At 37.6% G+C, this 25,364-nt stretch overlaps 1 protein-coding gene across 1 annotated transcript in view; it reads right to left on the reverse strand.

Moving 5' to 3' along the window:
• ntn1a (netrin 1a) overlaps nt 1-25,364 on the reverse strand; it is a 192,630-nt gene that overhangs the window by 75,054 nt on the left and 92,212 nt on the right. The window contains exon 2 of the mRNA XM_061911111.1: nt 15,026-15,214. Coding sequence (XP_061767095.1) covers nt 15,026-15,214 — 189 coding nt within the window. The remainder of the gene's footprint in view (nt 1-15,025; nt 15,215-25,364) is intronic.

Here is a 25,364-nt window from a genome sequence, read left to right on the forward strand (position 1 = left end):
TCCTACTCTCAAAAATAATGCTTAAAAATCTATAAAATTTTTCAAATCACATTACTCACACTTGCATTTTGATGAATCGCGATTATTTTCAGTAAATTATTTGTAGAGGCGTACATGCGGTCAAAAAACCTGTATGATTAATCAGTTTTTGTACATGGTTGAGATCAGTTTTGTGATTAATAACATGAGTTAACTTGTTTTTGACAGTCCTACTCAAAAGTAGTGCTGTCAAACAATTACATTTTTCTAATCAGATTAGTCACACTTTTGCATTTTGATTAATCGCGATTATTTGCAGTAGATTACTTTAAGATAGAGGAGTTTATGCGGTCAAAAAACCTGTATGATTAATCTGGGTTTGTACATGATTTAGTAAATTTTTTGTGATTAATCAAATGACATAATTGGTTATTTTTGACAGCCCTACTCAAAAAGAGTGCTGTCAAAAAATTAAATTTTTCAAATCAGATTCATCACACTTTTGCTTTTTGATTAATCGCGATTATTCGCAGTAAAGTACTATAAGATAGAGTATACGCGGTCAAAAAACCTGCATGATTAATCTGTGTTTGTACATGATTAAGATCATTTTTTTGTAATTAATCACATGAGTTAATTGGTTATTTTTGACAACCTTATTCAAAAATAGTGCTGTCAAACAATTACATTTTCCAAATCATATTAGTCACACTTTTGCATTTTGGTTAATCGCGATTATTCGCAGTAGATTACTTTAAGATAGAGGAGTTTATGGGGTCAAAAAACCTGCATGATTAGTCTGTGTTTGTACATGATTTAGTTAATTTTTTGTGATTAATCCAATGACTTTATTGGTTATTTTTGACAGCCCTACTCAAAAAGAGTACTGTCAAAAAATTACATTTTTCAAATCAGATTCATCACACTTTTGCTTTTTGATTAATCGCGATTATTCGCAGTAAAGTACTATAAAGAGGAGTATACGCGGTCAAAAAACCTGCATGATTAATCTGTGTTTGTACATGACTGAGATAATTTTTTGTGATTAATCACATGTGTTAACTTGTTATTTTTGACAATCCTAATTAAAAAATAGTGCTGTCAAATAATTACATTATTCAAATCAGATTAATCACGCTTTTACATTTTGAATAATCGCGATTATTTGCAGTGAAATACTTTAAAATAGAGGAGTTTATGCGGTCAGAAAACCTACATGATTAATCTGTGTTTGTACATTATTGAGATCCTTTTTGTGATGAATCCCATTAGTTAACTTGTTAGGTTACCATCCACGGTTAAGCTACAGGAGCATGTGCAGACAATCTGCAATCATACAGTACGTGAATAATGCAACGATGTTTAATCGCACAAGACTTGGACGGTCAAACAAGTCTCAAAACAAACTGAATGTAGTTTAATCTGACACGACCATCGACTCTCTCTCATGACACCAGACTACTTCACTTGCTTTATTTATTTATTTTTTTTGCACGGCGAAAGTATCCAAAGTTTTCACGTCATTCAAGGTTTCCTCTGGACTTGGTTAAGATGGTTTATAGTCGTGTCAATAAAGTGCTTCATTTTGTTTATCAACAACAAATGACGACTGCTTTTATTTCTCTCCCCCTTCTGGTTGATGTCAAATGTGGCGTTCCAAGGTCTGGCACTGAAGTGCGTGCTCACTGCGGATCCCAGCAGCGAATAAAAGTATTGAAAAAGTCTGTCATTATCGGAATGGTGCTGGAAGGAACATGAAGCTTTCTGCGAAGAAATATGACGTAGTTCATCATGCGGGACGTGAAGAAGACGTAGGATGTATTTATGATACGCACTTCATTGGTGACTCATGGACTTTTTTTTCACTGGAGGACTGTTTCTTCTTTATAGGCAATAAACTGATGAAGTAGTCGTGGGCTCAGCAAGTGTAATCATTTGACCAAAAGCCTTTCATGGACTTTTTACAACGACCTACGTGCTTTTATTGCTCCCGAGGCATGGCGATAAATTCAACGTGTTTTTTTTTTGTTTTTTTTTGAAGGAGTTGGTGAAATGTCCACGAGGATGGACAACGTGCATTTGAAATATGAAATAAGATTTTAGGAACATTATAAAATGTGCTTTTCATAATCTTCAACCATGTCTATCGACATTTTTTTAACATACAGATGTACAACTTAAAGTACTGTATACATTCCAAACATACTACATGAGTGTAGCTCTGTTGGTAGAGCGGCCGTGCCAGCAACTTGAGGGTTCCGGGTTCGATCCCCGCTTCCGCCATCCTAGTCTCTGCTGTTGTGTCCTTGGGCAAGACACTTTACCCACCTGCTCTCAGTGCCACCCACACTGGTTTAAATGTAACTTAGATATTGGGTTTCACTATGTAAAGCGCTTTGAGTCACTAGAGAAAAGCGCTATATAAATATAATTCACTTCACTTGAGTACAATAGTACTGTTGTACTTTAGAAACTATACATTTGTGTCAAATATTTGGAAATGTATACAGCCCTTTATGTAGTACTGAAGTACTTTTGAAATTTATACGGTATTCCATGTAGTGCAATATTAGTATAATAGTTTAGAAGTACTACTGTACTACATGTAGTACTTTATGTAGTAAAATATTACTTAAGTACGTTTGAAACCCATAGGGTATTCCATGTGGCACAATACTACAGAAGTACCTATGAAACAAAGTACTTCATGAAGTAAAATAGTACTTAAGTACTTTTGAAACTAATACAGTACTTCATGTAGTACAAAATTACTGTTGTGTTTTAAAGTGTATACACTACTTCATGTAGTACAGCAATATTGACGTACTACATTTAGTCCTAGGGTAATGCAATACTTTTGAAACTTATAGAGTATTCCATATAGTACAAAAGTACTTTTGAACCCTATAGGGTACTTCTTGTAGTAAAATAGTACGTAAGTACGTTTGAAACTCATAGAATATTCCATGTAGCACAATACTACAGAACTACTTATGAAACATATAAAGTACTTCATGAAGTAAAATAGTACTTAAGTACTTTTGCAACTAATACAGTACTTCATGTAGTACAAAATTACTGTTGTGTTTTAAAGTGTATACACTACTTCATGTAGTACAGTAATATTGAAGTACTACATTTAGTCCTAGGCTAATGCAGTACTTTTGAACCTTATAGAGTATTCTATATAGTACAATAGTACAAAAGTACTTTTGAACCTTATAGAGTACTTCATGTAGTAAAATAGTACTTAAGTACGTTTGAAACTCATAGAATATTCCATGTAGCACAATACTACAGAACTACTTATGAAACATATAAAGTACTTCATGAAGTAAAATAGTACTTAAGTACTTTTGAAACTAATACAGTACTTCATGTAGTACAAAATTACTGTTGTGTTTTAAAGTGTATACACTACTTCATGTAGTACAGTAATATTGAAGTACTACATTTAGTCATAGGGTAATGCAGTACTTTTGAACCTTATAGGGTATTCCATATAGTACAATAGTACAAAAGTACTTTTGAAACTAATACAATACTTCATGTAGTACAAAATTACTGTTGTGTTTTAAAGTGTATACACTAATTCATGTAGTACAGCAATATTGAAGTACTACATTTAGTCCTAGTGTAATGCAGTACTCTTGAAACTTATAGTGTATTCCATATAGTACAATAGTACAAAAGTACTTTGGAACCCTACAGAGTACTTCATGTAGTAAAATAATACATAAGAGTGTTTGAAACTCATAGAGTATTCCATGTAGCACAATAGTACAGAAGTACTTATGAAACATATAAAGTACTTCATGAAGTAAAATAGTACTTAAGTACTTTTGAAACTAATACAGTACTTCGTGTAGTACAAAATTACTGTTGTGTTTTAAAGTGTATACACTACTTAATGTAGTACAGCAATATTGACGTACTACATTTAGTCCTAGGGTAATGCAATACTTTTGAAACTTATAGAGTATTCCATATAGTACAAAAGTACTTTTGAACCCTATAGAGTACTTCATGTAGTAAAATAGTACTTAAGTACGTTTGAAACTCATAGAGTATTCCATGTAGCACAATAGTACAGAAGTACTTGTGAAACATATAAAGTACTTCATGAAGTAAAATAGTACTTAAGTACTTTTGAAACTAATACAGTACTTCATGTGGTAGAAAATTACTGTTGTGTTTTAAAGTGTATACACTACTTCATGTAGTACAGCAATATTGACGTACTACATTTAGTCCGAGGGTAATGCAATACTTTTGAAACTTATAGAATATTCCATATAGTGCAAAAGTACTTTTGAACCCTATAGAGTACTTCATGTAGTAAAATAGTACTTAAGTACGTTTGAAACTCATAGAATATTCCATGTAGCACAATACTACAGAACTACTTATGAAACATATAAAGTACTTCATGAAGTAAAACAGTACTTAAGTACTTTTGAAACTAATACAGTACTTCATGTAGTACAAAATTACTGTTGTGTTTTAAAGTGTATACACTACTTCATGTAGTACAGTAATATTGAAGTACTACATTTAGTCATAGGGTAATGCAGTACTTTTGAACCTTAGAGTATTCCATATAGTACAATAGTACAAAAGTACTTTTGAACCTTATAGAGTACTTCATGTAGTAAAATAGTACTTAAGTACGTTTGAAACTCATAGAGTATTCCATGTAGCACAATAGTACAGAAGTACTTGTGAAACATATAAAGTACTTCATGAAGTAAAATAGTACTTAAGTACTTTTGAAACTAATACAGTACTTCATGTGGTAGAAAATTACTGTTGTGTTTTAAAGTGTATACACTACTTCATGTAGTACAGCAATATTGAAGTACTACATTTAGTCCGAGGGTAATGCAGTACTTTTGAAACTTATAGTGTATTCCATATAGTACAAAAGTACAAAAGTACTTTTGAACCCTATAGAGTTCTTCATGTAGTAAAATAGTACTTCTGTACGTTTGAAACTCATAGAGTATTCCATGTAGCACAATAGTACAGAAGTACTTGTGAAATATATAAAGTACTTGATGAAGTAAAATAGTACTTAAGTACTTTTGAAACTAACACAGTACTTCATGTAGTACACAATTACTGTTGTGTTTTAAAGTGTATACACTACTTCATGTAGTACAGTAATATTGAAGTACTACATTTAGTCCTAGGGTAATGCAGTACTTTTGAAACTTATAGAGTATTCCATATAGTACAATAGTACAAAAGTACTTTTGAACCCTATAGAGTACTTCAAGTAGTAAAATAGTACATAAGTACGTTTGAAACTCATAGAGTATTCCATGTAGCACAATAGTACAGGAGTACTTGTGAAACATATAAAGTACTTCATGAAGTAAAATAGTACTTAAGTACTTTTGAAACTAATACAGTACTTCATGTAGTACAAAATTACTGTTGTGTTTTAAAGTGTATACACTACTTCATGTAGTACAGCAATATTGAAGTACTACATTTAGTCCTAGTGTAATGCAGTACTTTTGAAACTTATAGTGTATCCCATATAGTACAATAGTACAAAAGTACTTTGGAACACTACAGAGTACTTCATGTAGTAAAATAGTACATAAGAGTGTTTGAAACTCATAGAGTATTCCATGTAGCACAATAGTACAGAAGTACTTATGAAACATATAAAGTACTTCATGAAGTAAAATAGTACTTAAGTACTTTTGAAACTAATACAGTACTTCGTGTAGTACAAAATTACTGTTGTGTTTTAAAGTGTATACACTACTTCATGTAGTACAGCAATATTGACGTACTACATTTAGTCCGAGGGTAATGCAGTACTTTTGAAACTTATAGAGTATTCCATTTAGTACAATAGTACAAAAGTACTTTTGGACCCTATAGAGTACTTCATGTAGTAAAATAGTACTTAAGTACGTTTGAAACTCATAGAGTATTCCATGTAGTACAATAGAAAAGAAGTACTTTTGAAAGCTATTAATTACTTAATGTAGGAAAATAGTACTTAAGTGCTTTTGAAATCTATAGTTTTCCATGTAGCGCAATAGTACAGAAGTACTTTTGAAACCTATAAAGTACTTTATGTAGTACAGTAGTACTAAAGTACTACATTTAAAACTTAATTTAGTAATATTACTGAAGAACCTTTGAAACTTATACAAAGCTTCATGTAGTTCACAAGGTCTGTAGTACTTCTCAAACTATACAGTACCCCATGTAGTACAATACTACTGTAGTATGTTTGGAATGTATACATTATTTCAGGTAGTAAAATAGTGCTTAAGTACTTTTGAAACTTATAGAGTTTTCCATGTAGTACAATAGTACAGAAGTACTTTTGAAATCTATAAAGTACTTCATTGCGTAAAATAGTACTGAAGTACTTTTGAAACCGATACAGTACTTCATGTAATACAAAATAAATTGTGTTTTTACATGTACACACTACATCATTTAGTACAGTAATACTGAAGTACTTTTGAAACTCAAACTACTTCATGTAATACAAGAGTAGTGCAGTATTTTTGATGTTTATGCAGTACTTCATGTAGACACGTGTGCTGTAGTACTTTATAAATGTATACATACAATATATGTAAAAAGTGCAGAAATGTGTGGAATATACTTTATTGTACTTTTGAAATGGATACTGTACTTTATGTAGTACAATAGTACTGAAGTACGTTTAAAACTTTTAGGGTATTCTATGTAGTACAGTAGTACAGAAGTACTTATGAAACATATAAAGTACTTCATGAAGTAAATAGTACTTAAGTACTTTTGAAAATAATACAGTACTTCATGTAGTACAAAATTACTGTCGTTTTGTAAGTGTATACACTACTTCATGTAGTACAGTAATATTGAAGTACTTTTGAAACTCATAAAGTACTACATGTTGTCCCAGGGAAATGCAGTACTTTTGAAACATATAGAGTATTCCATATAGTACAATAGTGCAGAAGTACTTTTGAAACCTATAGAGTACTTCATGTAGTATGTAGTAAAATAGTACTTAAGTACATTTGAAACTTATAAAAAACTTAATTTAGTACAATAGTACTGAAGTACCTTTGAAACTTATAAAAAGCATCATGTAGTTCACAAGGTCTGTAGTACTTCTCAAACGATACAGTACCCCATCTAGTACAATACTACTGTAGTACTTTTTGAACTTATACAGTATTTAATGTAGTACAAGATTACTATAGTATGTTTGGAATGGAAATAGTACTTTTAGGTAGTAGAAGAGTACTGAAGTATTTTTGAAACTAAAACAGTACTTCATGTAGTACAAAATTACTGTAGTGTTTTGGAATGTATACACTAGTTCATGTAGTACAGTAATACTGAAGTACTTTTGAAACTCAAAAGACTTCATTTAGTACAAAAGTACTGCAGTACTTTTGAAACTTATGCAGTACTTCATGTTGACAAGTGTGCAGTAGTACTTTAGAAATGTATACATACAATATATGTAAAAGGTCCATGTGTAGAATATAGTTTATAAATAAATAAATGGGTTGTACTTGTATAGCGCTTTTCTACCTTCAAGGTACTCAAAGCGCTTATAATACTTTTGAAATACATACAATACTTTATGTAGTACCATAGTACTGAAGTACGTTTGAAACTTTTAAAGTACATCATATCGAATAGTACTAAAGTACATTTGAAACTTAAAAAAAAACTTTGTATAGTTTTGAAGTAAGTTTGAAACTTATAAAAAGCTTCATGTAGTTCACAAAGTGTGTAGTACTTCTCAAACTATACACTACCCCATGTAGTACAATAGGATTGTAAAACTTTTTGAACTTATACAATATTTAATGTAGTACAATGTACTACTGTAGTATAATTGGAGTGTATACAGTACTTTATGTAGTACAATAGTACTGAAGTACGTTTGAAACTCATTAAAAGCTTCATGTAGTTCACAAAAACTGTAGTACTTTTTAAACTATACACTACCCCAAGTAGTACAATAGTACTGCAGCACTTTTTAAACATATCCAGTATTTCATGTAGTACAAAATTACTGTAGTATGGTTGTAATGTATACAGTACTTTATGTAGTACAATAGTACTGAAGTACGTTTGAAACTTATAAAAAGCTTCATGTAGCTCACAAAGTGTGTAGTACTTCTCAAACTATACAGTACCCCATGTAGTACAATAGTACTGTAGCACTTTTTAAATGTATCCATTATTTCATGTAGTATGTTTGGAATGTATACCGTACTTTAAGTTGTACAATAGTATTGAAATATGTTTGCAACTTTAAAAGTACTTCATATAGTAGAATAGTACTAAAGTACATTTGAAACCTATGCAAAAATTAACTTAGTACAATAGTATTGAAGTACCTTTGAAACTTACAACAAGCTTCATGTAGCTCACAAGGTCTGTAGTACTTCTCCATCTATACTGTACTGTAGTACTTTTTGAACTTATACAGTATTTCATGTGGTACACTATTACTGTAGTATGTTTGGAATGTATACAGTACTTCAGGTAGTACAATGGTACTACAGTCCTTTTGAAACTTTTAACAGGCTTCATTGTAGGTCACAATGTCTGTAGTACTTCTCAAACTATACTGTACTGTAGTACTTTTTGAACTTATACAGTACTTCATGTAGTACACGATTACTGTAGTATGTTTGGAATGTATACAGTACTTCAGGTAGTACAATGGTACTGAAGTACCTTTTGAAACTTATAACAAGCTTCATGTAGCTCACAAGGTCTGTAGTAATTCTCAAACTATACTGTACTCTAGTACTTTTTGAACTTATACAGTATTTCATGTAGTACACACACAATTACTGTAGTATGTTTGGAATGCATACCTTGCTTCAGGTAGTACTATAGTACTGGAGTACTTTTGAAACTTGTAAAGTACTTCATGGTGTACAAGTGTACACAATGTGTGCAGACCACGATAAAATGATGTCGTGGGCCACAATAAAAATAATGGCAATTTGGCAGCCTCCTGTTAGGATTATTCGGGGGTCACATGGGGTCCCAAGTCATGTAGCGCAGGGGCCGAGCAGTAGGACAGGGACATGATGAGCTCGCCTGGTTAAAGGGGAACATTAAATGATAAATGATAAATGGGTTGTACTTGTATAGCGCTTTTCTACCTTCAAGGTACTCAAAGCGCTTAGACACTACTTCCACATTTACCCATTCACACACACATTCACACACTGATGGAGGGAGCTGCCATGCAAGGCGCCAACCAGCACCCATCAGGAGCAAGGGTGAAGTGTCTTGCTCAGGACACAACGGACGTGACGAGGTTGGTACCAGGTGGGATTTGAACCAGGGACCCTCGGGTTGCGCACGGCCACTCTCCCCACTGCGCCACGCCGGCCCCAAACCTATGTAAGCGTCAATATATACCTTGATGTTGCAGAAAAAACACCATATATTTTCTTAACCGATTTCCGAACTCTAAATGGGTGAATTTTGGTGAATTAAACGCCTTTCTGTTTATCGCTCTGTGGCGATGACGTCAGAACGTGACGTCACCGAGTTACTACAGCCGCCATTTTCATTTTCAACACATTGCAAACACCGGGTCTCAGCTCAGTTATTTTCCGTTTTTTCGACTATTTTTGGAACCTTGGAAACATCATGCCTCGTCGGTGTGTTGTCGGAGGGTGTAACAACACTAACAAGGAGGGATTCAAGTTGCACCACTGGCCCGAAGATGCGAAAGTGGCAAGAAATCTGCCGCCAGACCCCCATTGAATGTGCCGGAGTGTCTCCGCATTTTACCGGCGATGACAGACATGGCACAGAGATGTATGGATAACCTGCAGATGCATTTGCAACGATAAAGTCAACGAAATCACAAAGGTGAATTTTGTTGATGTTGACTTATGTGCTAATCAGACATATTTGGTTGTGGCGTGACTGCCAGCTAATCGATGCTAACATGCTATTTACCGGCGGTGCTAAAGCAGACATGGCACAGAGATGTATGGATAACCTGCAGATGCATTTGCAACGATAAAGTCAACGAAATCACAAAGGTGAGTTTTGTTGATGTTGACTGCCAGCTAATCGATGCTAACATGCTATGCTAATCGATGCTAACATGCTATGCTAATCGATGCTAACATGCTATTTACCGGCGGTGCTAAAGCAGACATGGCATAGAGATGTATGGATAACCTGCAGATGCATTTGCAACGATAAAGTCAACGAAATCACAAAGGTGAGTTTTGTTGATGTTGACTGCCAGCTAATCGATGCTAACATGCTATGCTAATCGATGCTAACATGCTATTTACCGGCGGTGCTAAAGCAGACATGGCATAGAGATGTATGGATAACCTGCAGATGCATTTGCAACTATATTACGTTTCCTTCTACCCACATTTTTAATGCGAAAAAAACACTTACCAATCGGAGGATTTAAGTTGCTCCAGTGTCACAAGATGCGGAAGTCCTGATCGTTTGGTCCGCACATTTTACCGGCGATGCTAACGCAGCTATTCGGCCATGCTATGGCTATGAATAGCGTCAATAGCTATTCGCTCAATAGCTTCAGTTTCTTCTTCAATACTTTCATACTCCAACCATTCGTTTCAATACATGCGTAATCTGTTGTACCGCTTAAGCCGCTGAAATCCGAGTCTGAATCCGAGCTAATGTCGCTATATCTTGCTGTGCTACTCGCCATTGTTTGTTTACATTGGCAGTACTGTGTGACGTCACAAGAAAATGAACAGTGTCTTCGCAGAGAGCGAAAAAAAGGCACTTTAAAGCTTTTTTTAGGGATATTCCAGGACCAATAACATTTTGAAAAAAACTTCAAAAAATACAACAAATCACTAGAGAGTCAAATCAGCTCTGTTATTTTCCGTTTTTTCGACTGTTTTCCGTACCTTGGAGACATCATGCCTCGTCGGTGTGTTGTCGGAGGGTGTAACGACACGATCGGGGACGGATCCAAGTTGACTTACGTGGAGTGTATGCTATTTAGGCTAGCTGTATATACATATTGCATCATTATGCCTCATCTATAGCTATATTTGCATCCAGCCTTTTCCTCCACCCACATTTAATGCCAAACAAACACTTACCAATCGACAGATTCAAATTGCACCAGTGTCAAAAGATCAGAAAGTCCCTCATCTGCCCATTTTACCGGTGATGCTACGACAGACATGGCACAGAGCTGTATGGATATCCTGCGACACTCAAAGCAGATGCATTTCCAACGATAAAGTCAACGAAATCACAAAAGTGAGTTTTGTTGATGTTATTGACTTATGTGCTAATCAGACATATTTGGTCGCGGCATGACTGCCAGCTAATCGATGCTAACATGCTATTTAGGCTAGATGTACAGTATGTACATTTGTAGCTATATTTCCATCCAGCGTTTCCCTCCACCCACATTTAATGCCAAACAAACACATACCAATCGACGGATTTAAGTTGCTCCAGTGTCACAAGATGCGAAAGTCCTGATCGTTTGGTCTGCACATTTTACCGGCGATGCTAAGGAAGACATGGCCGAATAGCGTCAATAGCTATTCACTCAATAGCTTCAGTTTCTTCTTATATTTCGTTTCCGCTGTCGGCCTCCATACTCCAACCATCCGTTTCAATACATGCGTAATCTGTTGAATCGCTTAAGCCGCTGAAATCCGAGTCTGAATCCGAGCTAATGTCGCTATATCTTGCTGTGCTATCCACTATTTGTTTGTATTGGCATTACTGGATGACGTCACTGGGAAATGGACGGTGGCTTCATAGATAGCGAAAATCAGGCACTTTAAAGCCTTTTTCCGGGATATTCCGGGATGGGTAAAATTTTGAAAAAAAAATTGAAAAATAAAATAAGCCACTGGGAACCTATTTTTTATTGTTTTTAACCCTTTTGAAATTGTGATAATGTTCCCCTTTAAGAGACAAGCAAGGTTAGAGGCAAAAAAGGACACTCTGGTGATGAATGCCTGTTTGCATTCCCGCCTGACACTAGAATGGGCCTGTAGCTACGGAAGGTGTTAATGCTGATGAGCGACTGGGGGGGTGAGACGAATAGGTGGGGGGGAGGGGGGGCGGTCTAAGGATGAACCATGCAGGATTTGATGTCTCTCACGTATGATTGTTTTCACTGCAGCGCAGCAAAACACACGCAAACGCAAGCCATCTCTGTGCATCATCAGCGGCTTTCGCAGACGCCGTCCGTCAACTTGATGTGTTTATTTGCGCGCGTCCCCGTGAGTGATGTGGGAACGTGGAGGCTCGAGCCAAGGGTGCCCAAACTTTTTCCGCCCGGGGCCAAAGACTGAAAAAACAAAGTATGCGGTTACTATGAATTGATTTAGGGACGGCGTGGCGCAGTGGAAGAGTGGCCGTGCGCAACTCGAGGGTCTCTGGTTCAATCCCCACCTAGTACGAACCTCGTCACGTCCATTGTGTCCTGAGCAAGACACTTCACCCTTGCTCCTGATGTGTTGGCTAGCGCCTTGCATGGCAGCTCCCTCCATCAGAGTGTGAATGTGTGTGTGAATGTGTAAATGTGGAAGTAGTGTCAAAGCGCTTTGAGTACCTTGAAGGTAGAAAAGTCGTCTGTTTTCATCACGCAATTACACAGATCTTTTGCAATTTGTTAAATTAATAATGGAGAAGTCAAAGTAGAAAGATGGAGGTGGGAAGCTTTTAGCCTTTAGCCACACAAACACGCAATGTTTCCTTGTTTAAAATTCCCGGAGATGAAGCTTTACTGTGGATCAGAGTGGTTAAGCGATTACGGATCCCGACTCCATGTCAACCTGCAGTTTTCGGTGAGAAAATTGTGGTAATAAGTCGCCTCTTAGCGGAGATCAGCGGAGCTTCTGTCCCGGTGCAGCTTTGTGACTTCCCTCAGAGACTCTGGCGTCAACACACCCGTGGGCACACCCCTCCGACTATCAAGTACTATTTAACTCACTAAAACACTAGCAACACAATAGGCATATAAGGGATTTCCCAGAATTATCCTAGTAAATGTGTCAAAAAACATCTGAATCGCTCCCACTGCAGTCGCCTTTTTTTTTTCTTTTAACATTTTTTTTTTTCCTAGTCCTTCATTCCAAATTTCCTCATCTACGAATGTTTCATCCTCGCTCAAATTAATGGGGAAATTGTCGCTTTCTCGGTCCGAATAGCTCTTGCTGCTGGAGGCTCACGTTATAAACAATGTGAGGATGTGAGGAGCCCTACAACCCGTGACGTCACGCCATACTTGCCAACTTTGAGACCTCCGATTTTGGGAGGTGGGGGGCGTGGTCGGGGGTAGGGCGGGGGGCGTGGTTGGGGTAACACCGCAATAAGTTTTTCAAGTTGTTTAAGTCGTTGTCCACGTTAATCAATTCATGGTACAAATATATACTATCAGCATAATACAGTCATCACACAAGTTAATCATCATGGTATATACATTGAATTATTTACAATCCAGGGGGGTGGGATGAAGAGCTTTGGTTGGAATCAGTACTTCAGTCATCAACAATTGCATCATCAGAGAAATGGACTTTGAAACAGTGTAGGTCTTACTTAGTAGGATACGTACAGCGAGCAGAGAACATAGTGAGTTCAGATAGCATAAGAACAAGTATATACAATAGAAAAACATTCGTTTATTTACATTAGGTTATTTACAATCCGGGGAGATGGGATGTGAATGGAGGAGGATTAGTAAAGGGTTGAAGTTGCCTGGAGGTGTTGTGGTGCATGTACAGTAGATGAAAGTATTTTCCTCTTTAAGCGTGTCACATGCTGTTTATGGCAGACGAACTGCCTTAAGGTAGACGTAAATGTGACTGCTGTTGTTGTGTGTTGTTACAGCGCTGGGAGGATGTTAATGAGACTGCCTAACAATAAACCCACATACGAAACCAAGAACTCGCCCTCGATCATTCTACAGTTATAACATCATTGGGCAGACACACTGTTTATAATGTGGGAAAGCGGACATGAAAACAGGCTGTCCTCACTCAGGTCCGCATGGAGCTGGAGGGGGCGTGGCCTCCAGCTCGGCCTGAATGTCGGGAGATTTGCGGGAGAAAATTTGTCCTTTTCGGGAGAGGCCCTGAATTTCGGGAGTCTCCCGGGAGGGTTGGCAAGTATGCGTCACGAGCACATCGTCTGCTACTTCCGATAAAGGCAAGGCTTTTTTATTAGCGACCAAAAGTTGCGAACTTTATCGTGGATGTTCTCTACTAAATCATTTCAGCAAAAATATGGCAATATCGCGAAATGATCAAGTATGACACATAAAATGAACCTGCTATCCCCGTTTAAATAAGAAAATCTCATTTCAGTAGGCCTTTAAAGAACGCCGCAAATGGCATACTTTGGACACATCAGGCTTCTTAAGCTGTCGGCAGGCGGGTTGACATTCCCGCTCGGTGTGCCCGTGCGTGGCGACTCGCACACGTGTGTGCGTGCGTGAAACAAGCGGGCTTGTTTGCACAGGGATTGTGCCGCTGTTATCTTTACCTGCAGCTACAGCAGAGGTGCGGAAACACAACCCGGCTCTCGTTGACCCTTATTTGCTTCGGCGAGCGATTCATGGGCGGTATTACTCACACCTGCATGGGGGCGTGTTGCGCCTGTCCGCCCCCCCCAAAAAAAAATCACTCTGCTCGCCGGCCCATCTTTCACTCTCCTCCGACTTGCTCCGTGGATCACTTCACACCTCGCCTCTGTTTGCTTTGCTCGTCCTGTCATCCCCTCGCCTCCCCTTGAATTAAGCCAAATAACTCAAGTGTCAAAGCGGGGAACACCCACCCCACCCGCGCCTATTGCCGCGACCCCCCACCTCCATCCCCGCGGACCTCCAACTCATCTCCGCTGACAGGAGGGAAGACGGGGCGAGACAAGGCTGAGGAATGTGGAGACGCCACACTTCCTCCCCCATTTCCTGTCATTAATCTACAACTTCTATACAGCGCTGCTTAGGGGTGCAGCCACTTTTTTCTATTTGCTGCATGAAAAGACACCAAGCGGAGGAGCGCCGTACCCTTGCAGGCCTTCCTGTGCGTGATGGCCTTGGACAGGTCTCGGTAGTAGCCCTCTTTGCAGTAGTGACAATGGCGGCCGGCCGTGTTGTGGCGGCAGTTGAGGCAGACGCCGCCGCTCTTCCTCCCCGACAGCTTGTACAGCTCCATGTTGAAGCGGCAGCGGCGGGCGTGCAGGTTGCAGTTGCAGGCTGCAGGGCGAAAAGGTGCAGGGAAATAATTCAGATTAGTGACAGCGTGTACAAACTCGCACCACAAATGATTCAAATGGATTACCCCAAAACACACCAGCAATTTTCCTGTAACCAGAAACTTTAAATGCATGTTGTTTGATCAGGGATGCAAAATAAATGACTTAAAAGAGCAGTTTTACTTCCTCTGCCATCCCGGAGAATCACCCTCGATGCCTTTTTAAGTGCTCGTGCATTGCAGTGTGCAGCTGTAAAAAGTAATGTTGTGTTTGCACAGTTTATTTAGCGCCTCAAAAGGCTCGTTTTCTAGAGGTGTTCTGATCAGGGTTTAAGGCTGCTAATTCTGATAAAGTTGAATCGATCAATCTACCGATTATTTTTGCAATTCCATTTTTTTATTGTCTGTTTTTAGTGTAGTACAGGGGTGTCAAACTCAAATACAGAGTGGGCCAAAATGTTAAACGGAACAAAGCCTTTTAGAAGGGACACAAACAAGTTTTGCATTAAATACTGAACAAGCAAGGCTTTTATAAATTTAGTGACATGCAAAATCCAGTTTCAAATAATAATAATTTAAAAAATATCAATGGCATATCAAATAAAATTTTAATAAAAATGTTATGCCTTTTTTTCTATTTGCAATCTTCTGAGGTAAATATCAAATTTTTTCCACAGGCTAATGATACATTTGAAAATAAAATAACAATAATGAATGAACCAAACATTCAAGCCTTGAAGTAGCAAGAGAAAATTCATGGATAAAATGTTAATTATTGGTCAGTTTGCTGGAAGTTTCCCGGAAGAGTTAGTGCTGCAACGGGTTCTGGGTATTTGTTCTGTTGTGTTACGGTGCGGATGTTCACCCTAAGTGTGTTTGTCATTCTTGTTTGGTGTGGGTTCACAGTGTGGCGCATATTTGTAACAGTGTTAAAGTTGTTTATACGGCCACCCTCAGTGTGACCTGTATGGCTGTTGGCCAAGTATGCCTTGCATTCACTTGTGTGTGTGTGTATAAAAGCCACAAATATTATGTGACACGCTGTTAGTATGGAGGAAAAGCGGACGTGACGACAGGTTGTAGAGAACGCTAAAGGCAGTGCCTTAAATGCACGCCCACAATATAGTTGTCCAGGTGGAAATCGGTAGAAATTCGGGAGAATGGTTGCCCCGGGAGATTTTCGGGAGGGGCCCTGAACTTCGGGAGTCTACCGGGAAAATTAGGAGGGTTGGCAAGTATGAGTATTAGCGGTGAATGTGGTGTTACAGCTGCACCGACGCTGTATAACACCGGCGGGCCAGCTCTAATGCTAAATTGATATTGCCTCAAGGGCCAAATTAAATTACACGGCGGGCCAGATTTGGCCCACGGGCCAGAGTTTGACACCCATGGTGTAGTAGTACAACCAATTGTTCAAATGAATTCCCTCAAAACTGTCAGGCTTGCCACTGACAGTTTGTTTGTCTTTTAGTTTTTCCTGTCCTTAGTTCCTGTCAGCACTCTTATTTTGGTTCAGCTTCCTGTTTGTCTCCCTGTGTGCTGTTTTCCCTCAGCTGCGGCTGATTGGCACCTGGCCACACCTGGTGTCAATCAGCCTGTTCCTCTTTTACCTGCTTTGTTCCTCCAGTCAGTGCTGGATTATTGTCGTTGCTACCTGTCGTATCATATCTTGTCTATGCAGCGTTGCGGTAAGCTATATTCGATAATGGTTTGTAGCTTTTTGTCTTTTGTTCCCTGCTTCCAAGTTTGTTTTCTAATTACTAGTACGACTTCTGTTTTCCTGCTAGATACCTGTTAGCTTCCACGCTAGGCTTTCTTGTTTTTTATCCGCCACGTGCGCGCTTTTTGTATGTACCCTTTGTTGGTTTTTGTCTTAGTTTTTTAAATAAATCATGTTTTCTCACTCCATGCCTGCCTCTATCTTTGCATCTTGGGGTTCGTCACCAACTAACTGACAAAAACACAACAGCAATTTTCTGGTATGTTGAACCTTTAAATGCACGTTGTTTGGTCAGGGATACCAGAAATAATTACTTAAAAGAGCAGTTTTACTTCTTCTGCCATTCTGGAGAATCGATTAATCTACCATTCAATTCCATTCTTTTTGTGTGTCTGTTTTTAAAAGTAGTGGTACAAGAAAATATTCAAATTAATTCACCCGAAATACACCAGCAATTGTCTTGCATGTAGAACATTTAAATGCATGTTGTTTGGTCAGGGATGCAAAATAAATGACTTAAAAGAGCAGTTTTACTTCCTCTGCCATCCTGGAGAATCACCCTTGATGCCTTTTTTTAAGAGCTTGTGTATTGCAGTGTGTAGCTGTAAAAAGTAGTTTGCACAGTTTATTTAGCACCTCAAAAGGCTCGTTTTCTCGGGGTGATCTGATCAGGGTTTAATTCTGATAATCTTGAGTTGATCAATCTACCGATTATTTGTTCGAGACCATTTTTTTTTCTGTTTTTAGTGTAGTAGTACAACCATATATTCAAATGAATTCCCCCGAAATACACCAGCAATTTTCTTGCATGTAGAACATTTAAATGCATGTTGTTTGGTCAGGGATGCAAAATAAATGACTTAAAAGAGCAGTTTTACTTCCTCTGCCATCCTGGAGAATCACCCTTGATGCCTTTTTTTAAGTGCTCGTGCATTGCAGTGTGGAGCTGTGAAAAGTAATTTTGTGTTTGCACTAGTGTTGTCCCGATACCATTATTTTGGTACCGATACCAAAATGTATTTCGATACTTTTATAAATAAAGGGGACCACAAAAAATGGCATTATTGGCTTTATTTAAACAATATGGGTCTTACTAATAATGTATTAAAATCGTACTAAAAAGGTTGTACCTTTTTTTTTATTCTCTCATTGTTAAAATATTTAATTTATAAATACCACTTTTTGCTGATTGATGTTGATGTTGTTCGGATATCTTAGCGTATGTAAAACTACACTGGATTGGTTTTAACATCTTTAATGCACAAAATGCATCGCAGCGCACGCCTGGTCTTTAATAAAGGCTGAGCAGCCTGGACAGCTGTTTATGCACACAGAAACACTGACATCAGACCAACAAACCTTCATTGAGTCATAGATTTTTTTTTTTTCCCCAACTAGAACAACTCAACCTTAATCCGCAAAAACTACACCGTCTTAATGTTTGGACGTCCTTGAGATAATCCGTGACAGAGTGTTGAAAAGACCACAGCATCTTAAAAGTTGCTTTCCTCTCCCTGAGCCACAGCTGCAGGCGATGCCCGTGTAAGAAAAGAAAAGAAAAGAAAACAAAACAAAAACAATTCAACCGGCAGACACTTTTTTGTTAGAACACTGATTGTTGGACGCCGAAACGTCCTCAGTTCTTGTCAAGTACTGCAGGGGGTTAATGCTGGACAAGTAATTTAGTTGGAATTAAAGTTTTGCATACATATAATGGTATACCCCGATTAATATTGTTATATCATGGCAGTATGATGCAGTTTGGGTGTATATAAAAATCAAATTGTGCGACAATAAAAAATGTGCGTCGACACATTTTTGATGTCGATTACGTCGACTAATCATTGCAAACCTAAAAGAAAGTGAGCGTAAAGAACAGTGCGGATTAGAAGAAATACATGATATGAATTGAATTAAAGAAATAAATCATTACCTGTCTTGGGTACACTTATTAATGATGAAAAATCATACCTATCTGCGATTAATCGTGATTAAGTTTGAGTTAACAATCAACAATTTAATTAATGGCAATTCAATATTTTAATCGTTAGACAACCCAAATACATATAGTGTATTTGTGTGTGTGTGTGTATATATATATATATAAATTAAGAAAAAAACTAATTTGCAAAGCGTTGCAATGAGGCCACAGACAGAGAAGTTGAAGTGTGATGATAAGCTCTCGTCGTCGCTCCCTTTTTCTAAACAAAATATTGCTTTTGTCTCGTCTTCAGACCCACTTTTATTCCTTGGCTTTTAACACTATGTGAGTTGTGTAGTCCACTGTATTTTCTTTTTTTTTTTTTACATTTTGATTTTGTATTTATTGTTTTAATTGTTTTTTTAGACATATTTAGCCCAGTTGGTAGAGTGGCCGTGCCAGCAACTTGAGGGTTGCAGGTTCGATTCCCGCTTCCGCCATCCTAGTCACTGCCGTTGTGTCCTTGGGCAAGACACTTCACCCACCTGCTTGCAGTGCCACCCACAGTGGTTTGAATGTAACTTAGATATTGGGTTTCACTATGTAAAGCGCTTTGAGTCACTAGAGAAAAAGCGCTATATAAATATAATTCACTTCACTTCTCTATTGTTTTTCTATTGGTTTTTTCATTTTTTTCTTTGGTGGAGCTAAGGATAATATTTGAATATTGTTTTTAATATTGTTGTGCAGCACCTTGGAAACATTTATGTTGTTTAAATGTGCTTTACAAATAAAGTGGATTGGATTGATTGGAATAATGTATGTTTAACACTCTCCGAGGAGTAAAACATAAACAGAGCAGACAGCGGACAATAAGGACATTTTTAGTGGTGTTTTTTTTCTGGAATTATTAGTTGTGCGAATGCGCCAAAGCCACACCCAAAATTAATCTGTTCAGTATTATTCCTCTTTGTTATTTTGGCGCGCTTTACCTTACACATTTTTACTCCGAATCAAACCTTTCCAACTTCAAACTGTTCAGCCTATTTGGGAATCGCGGGCTTTCTCTCGATAAATTCCCAAAATTTCCAGATTTCCCAATTTTTTCATTTAAAAGGAATTGGGCATTTTTCAAAATACCACCATTTCCACATTTTCACTTTATTCATACCATGCCACCTTCAACACATTCCACCATTCTGGATATTCAAACAATCTTTTTTCCAAGGTCAAACAATTTCCAGGTTTTTTCCAGAATTCCTGGTTTTACAAAGCACTATTGCCACCCTTTTTTCTGGCTACTCCTTCCACATTTTTCAACCCACTTAATTAGGAAAATTCCCAGTTTTCCCGAAATTCCAGGAATTCCGTAATACCCTTTCTCAATTCAACATGTTACAGTTCAATTCAACATTTCTCGACCGATTTGAAAAATTTAATCACCAACCATTCCAACTCATTTAGACCATTCAAGTTTTTTAGCATTTTCAAAAAAAAAAAAAAAAAAATCCTGCTTTTCCCAAAATTCCCCAAGTTTTTGGAAATTCCCAATACAATCAATGGAACATTCTTCAAAATTCCACAATTCTCACGTTTTTCATCTGATTCAAACCGTTCCAACTTCAAAAATATTCAGCCTGTTTAGGAATTGTGTACTCTACTTCAACAATTATAAAATAACTTCCTGGATTTCCCATAATTCCATTTTTTTTTCCATTTTTCCCATTCAAAATGAATTGTCCATTTTTTAAAATTCCACAATTACCACATTATTAAACCAATTGAAACCATTCCACCTACAACACATTCATCACATCTTAGACATTCAAACTAATACTTTCACATTTCCACTTTTACTGGAAAGTCTAACTCTTCAACATTCAAACCATTCCAACATTCAAACTATTCATACTACATTCTGTCAGCATTTCAGTTCAACTTCAGCGTTGGACTATTCACACACAATTCCTTCAGGAATTGCTTCATCTAGTAATAATTATTATTTTTATTAGTTAAACTGCCATTTACATTTACTTCCATCTTGTTTCTACTTTTATATCTGTGTGATGTAACGAGTAAAACGTCAATACATTATTTGTTTTTCACATTTTTGTTGAAATCCTGTGCTTTTTGAAGTAAAGGTTACAAAGAACCCATCAAATATGTCATGCCTGTAAATCAGTTTTATGTTTGATCATGTTTATGTTTTGTTTTTGGACTCTTGTTTCCCGTTTTGCACTTCCTGGTTTTGTTTGTTTCCATAATTACTCATTAGTTTCCACCTGGTCTCCAAGTCACGCCCCTGTCCTCAGCCGCACACCTGTTAGTAATCATTATCATCACAGTCATTATTTATACCATTCTGTTTCTGTCCTCGTGCTGGGAACTTTGCTGTACTAGTGTCCTACCTGCTTGTGTACTTGCTTTACCTACCGGACTTTGTATCGAACCCTGATGACCACGCACCTACCTTGCCTTGCCACGCTGATTGTTGATTTGACCACGCCATGTAAGATCTTGTTTATATTTATGCCTCTGTGCAAGTTTTTGGTTTGTTTTATACCAATGATAGTATATATATATTTTTTTTTTATATAGTCATGCCATTGTGCTGTTTTGTTTGGAGTTTAGTATAGATTATTATCCGCCACTGAGCGCGCCCTTTGTTTTGCCTTTTTGTATTTAGTTTGTAAATAAATTAATCATGTACTCCCATTCACGCCTGGCTCATTCCAGATATTCTCTGCGCCGAAGAAGCAAAACAAATCCAAGTCAAAGTCCTGTTAAAATCACAAGTCGACTCAATGTTTTTAAAAAACAAAAAGCCTAAAAAAATGTGCAACTTTTGTCGCAACTTTCTTAAAAAAGCTGCCGCAAATTCAGGTATTTCAGCCCGCGAGAATCACAAAAAAAAAGCCTGATTAACAGCGTCACCATACGGTGTAAGAATAATAATGGCACAGGCAGCACAATAACAGATTTCTTTATTTTTTTTTTTTTAATTGTTATTTTAGACTTTATTTACCACAATGAAAGTCTTAAATAGTTAAGTGTTGCTCCTCCAGCATGTTTTAAATTATTACCATCCAGCCTTTAGAAGCCTTCTAAGGGAATTAGCTGGATAAAGGTTTCACAGCTCCCTGAACATGATCTGTAACTAATTCAAAAGACAGCAAAAGACACAACAACCAACAAAAAAAGAAAAAGAAAAACCGGGCCAATTCCACCTCCCTAGTGCTGAATTTTTACCGGAAACTGATATGTTTATCGGGTGTTTCATACACGTTTCCCGGCAAAGTTGGCTAATGAGCGTCGTTCCCAGCCTCTATCGAGTGACCTCAGCCTCGGTGCGGCGCACAGGCGGCCTTCCCCTCTGGTAATTAGAGGCAAATTCAAGCCGCGGAGCCAGAGGTTGAGGTTAAGCTCATCACAGTCACAATAAGACCGCTAATTTAGGGACGTTGGTCGCGGCCCCAAATTGCTTTAAAGAGACAAACTGACACTTTCACTCCACATCCACAGGTTGGCTTCTGGTCCACACCAAAAACATGGCAACCAACACAGAGTTGTTTACGTTTGCGTAATAAGAAAAAGACATAGCATCAGCAGGGAAAGAGTATATTCAGTGATCTAGGGCAGTGTTTTTCAACCTTTTTTGAGCCGAGGCACATTTTTTTCATTGAAAAAAATCCAGCAAAAAATGTTCAAAATGAAACTCAATAGGGTATATTAGGGGTAGGGCAGTGGTCCCAAATCTTTTTGTATCCGCGGACCGGTCAACGCTTAATAATTTGTCCCGCGGCCCGGGGGGTAGAATCCTTTTTTTTTTTTTTTTTTTTTTTCTTTGTCATGAAAAAGGGACGTTTTTGTCATGAAAAAGGGAAGTTTTTGTGGTGGGTGCACTAATTGTAAGTGTATATTGTGTTTTTTATGTTGATTTAATTAAAAAAAAAAATAATAATAAAAATTAAAATAAAAAAAATATATATATATATATGTATATATAAATATTTTTTTTTTCATAAAAATAAATTAAAAATTATTCTACGGCCGGTACCAATCGGGCCACGGCGGCCCGGTGGTTGGGGACCACTGGGGTAGGGAACCTATAGCTCTCAAGCCAGATGTGGCTCTTTTGATGACTGCATCTGGCCCTCAGATAAATCTTAGCTGACGTTGCTTAACACGATAAGTAATGAATAATTCCGCTGGTAATCACAGTGTTAAAAATAATGTTCAAAATATAAAACATTCTCATGCATCTCAAGAAGTCGCATTAATGGTCAAAAGTATTTTATTTATTATCGGTTAGCTTCAGAATAACAATGTTATTACAAAGAATAAGAGATGCACGCATTTGTTTGTTGTAATCAGGGAAAGTCCAAATAAAAGAGTTGAATTCTCTTGTCAGGGCTTAGGACGACACAAGGGTACAGGTTTACGCGTTTCTCCTCATTGAGCTAAATTGAATCCAGTCTCTGTTTAATTCCTTGCTTCTTGTCTGTTTAATAAATGTCATCAGTGTTTGAACCTGACAGGTGTATTCATCCATCCCATCCATCCATTTTCTACCACTTATTCCCTTTTGGGGTCGCGGGGGGCGCTGGCGCCTATCTCGGCTACAATCGGGCGGAAGGCGGAGTACACCCTGGACAAGTCGCCACCTCATCGCAGGGCCAACACGGATAGACAGACAACATTCACACTCACATTCACACACTAGGGACCATTTAGTGTTGCCAATCAACCTATCCCCAGGTGCATGTCTTTGGAAGTGGGAGGAAGCCAGAGTACCCAGAGGGAACCCACACATTCACGGGGAGAACATGCAAACTCCATACGGAAAGATCCCGAGCCTGGATTTGAACCCAGGACTGCAGGACCGTCGTATTGTGAGGCAGACGCACTAACCCCTCTGCCACCGTGAAGCCCAAGTGTATTCAGTGTTAAAAATATTATAAGGCAGGGGTCGGGAACCTTTTTGGCTGAGAGAGCCATACAAGAGAAATATTTAAAAAATTATTTCCGTGAGAGCCATGTAATATTTTTTTTAAGACTGAATACAACTAAATGCGTGCATTTTTAAGTAGGACCAATATTTTTAGAGTATAATAAGTCCCTTATTCTTTTTAATAACACTGTTATTCTGAAGCTAACCAACAATAAATTAAATACTTCGTACCATTAATGCGACTTCTTGAACAGGTGCCGCAGAAACCGGATGGATGGATTAAAATGCATGAGAATGTATTATATTTTGAATGTTATTTTTGACACTGTGATTACCAGCGGAATTATTCATTAGTTATCCTGTTAACCAATGTCAGCTAAGATTTATCTGAGAGCCAGATGCAGTCATCAAAAGAGCCGCATCTGGCTCTAGAGCCATTGGTTCCCTACCCCTGTTATAAGGCTCTCAGGGCAATACATTTTTAAAAATATTTGGCTTTCATGGCTCTCTCAGCCAAGAAGGTTCCCAACCCCTGGGCTATATTGACTGTATAAAGTCGTTCTCATCAAATACCTGACCCCATTGTTAGATATGACTTCAAACCATCACCATCCATGCATCAATAATTATCTTGTCTCAAAGTAGGCTCACAAAGCAATTATCTAACCGCTGCCACCTACTGATATGGAGGAGTATTACATGGTTACTCTGCTGATCTCTAAACAGCACCGACACTCAACAACAGCACATTATTTGCAGATTATAATTATTGGTTTGCAAAAAAATATATTTCTGAAAAATCAGGTGAAATTTAATCATTTCGCACGGCACACCAGACAATATCTCACAGTACACTAGTGAAAAACACTGCGTTTAACCAACATATTTTACTCAAAAATGAGGCTATTTTCAGGAAGAAGTACGTCATGCCTGCATATAATATCACAACAATCTTATGGGTATTATCAGTACTATCAGAAAACAAAGACTAAAACCAACTACAACCAACTCTAGCAAAGGTTGTGCTGGTGAAAATAAGTAGAGCACGCTTAGCAGCCTAATGTACGGCCAAAACTGAAGAGGAAGCATTTTAGCAAGGTGTTCCCAGAGGCTCCTATTTTTCAAACCCTTCAAACGTTTTATTAGTTTGCAAATAATATTTTTTGACCAGTTGGGTGGATTTGCATCATTTCCCACAGCACACCAAACAACATCTTACAGTACACTAGTGTGCCACGGCACAGTGGTTGAAAAACATTGATCTAGGGTTGCCATGGCAATAACAACGTACAAACCCCATTTCCATATGAGTTGGGAAATTGTGCTAGACGTAAATATAAACGGAATACAATGATTTACAAATCATATTTAACCCATATTCAGTTGAATATGCTACAAAGACAACATATTTGAAGTTCAAACTGATAACATTTTTTTTGTTGTTGCAAATAATCATTAATTTTAGAATTTGATGCCAGCAACACATGACAAAGAAGTTGGGAAAAGTGGCAATAAATACTGTTAAGGTTGAGGAATGCTCATCAAACACTTATTTGGAAC

This window comes from Nerophis ophidion, linkage group LG01 (genome assembly GCF_033978795.1).
Source record: "Nerophis ophidion isolate RoL-2023_Sa linkage group LG01, RoL_Noph_v1.0, whole genome shotgun sequence".
NCBI classification, from domain to species: domain Eukaryota; kingdom Metazoa; phylum Chordata; class Actinopteri; order Syngnathiformes; family Syngnathidae; genus Nerophis; species Nerophis ophidion.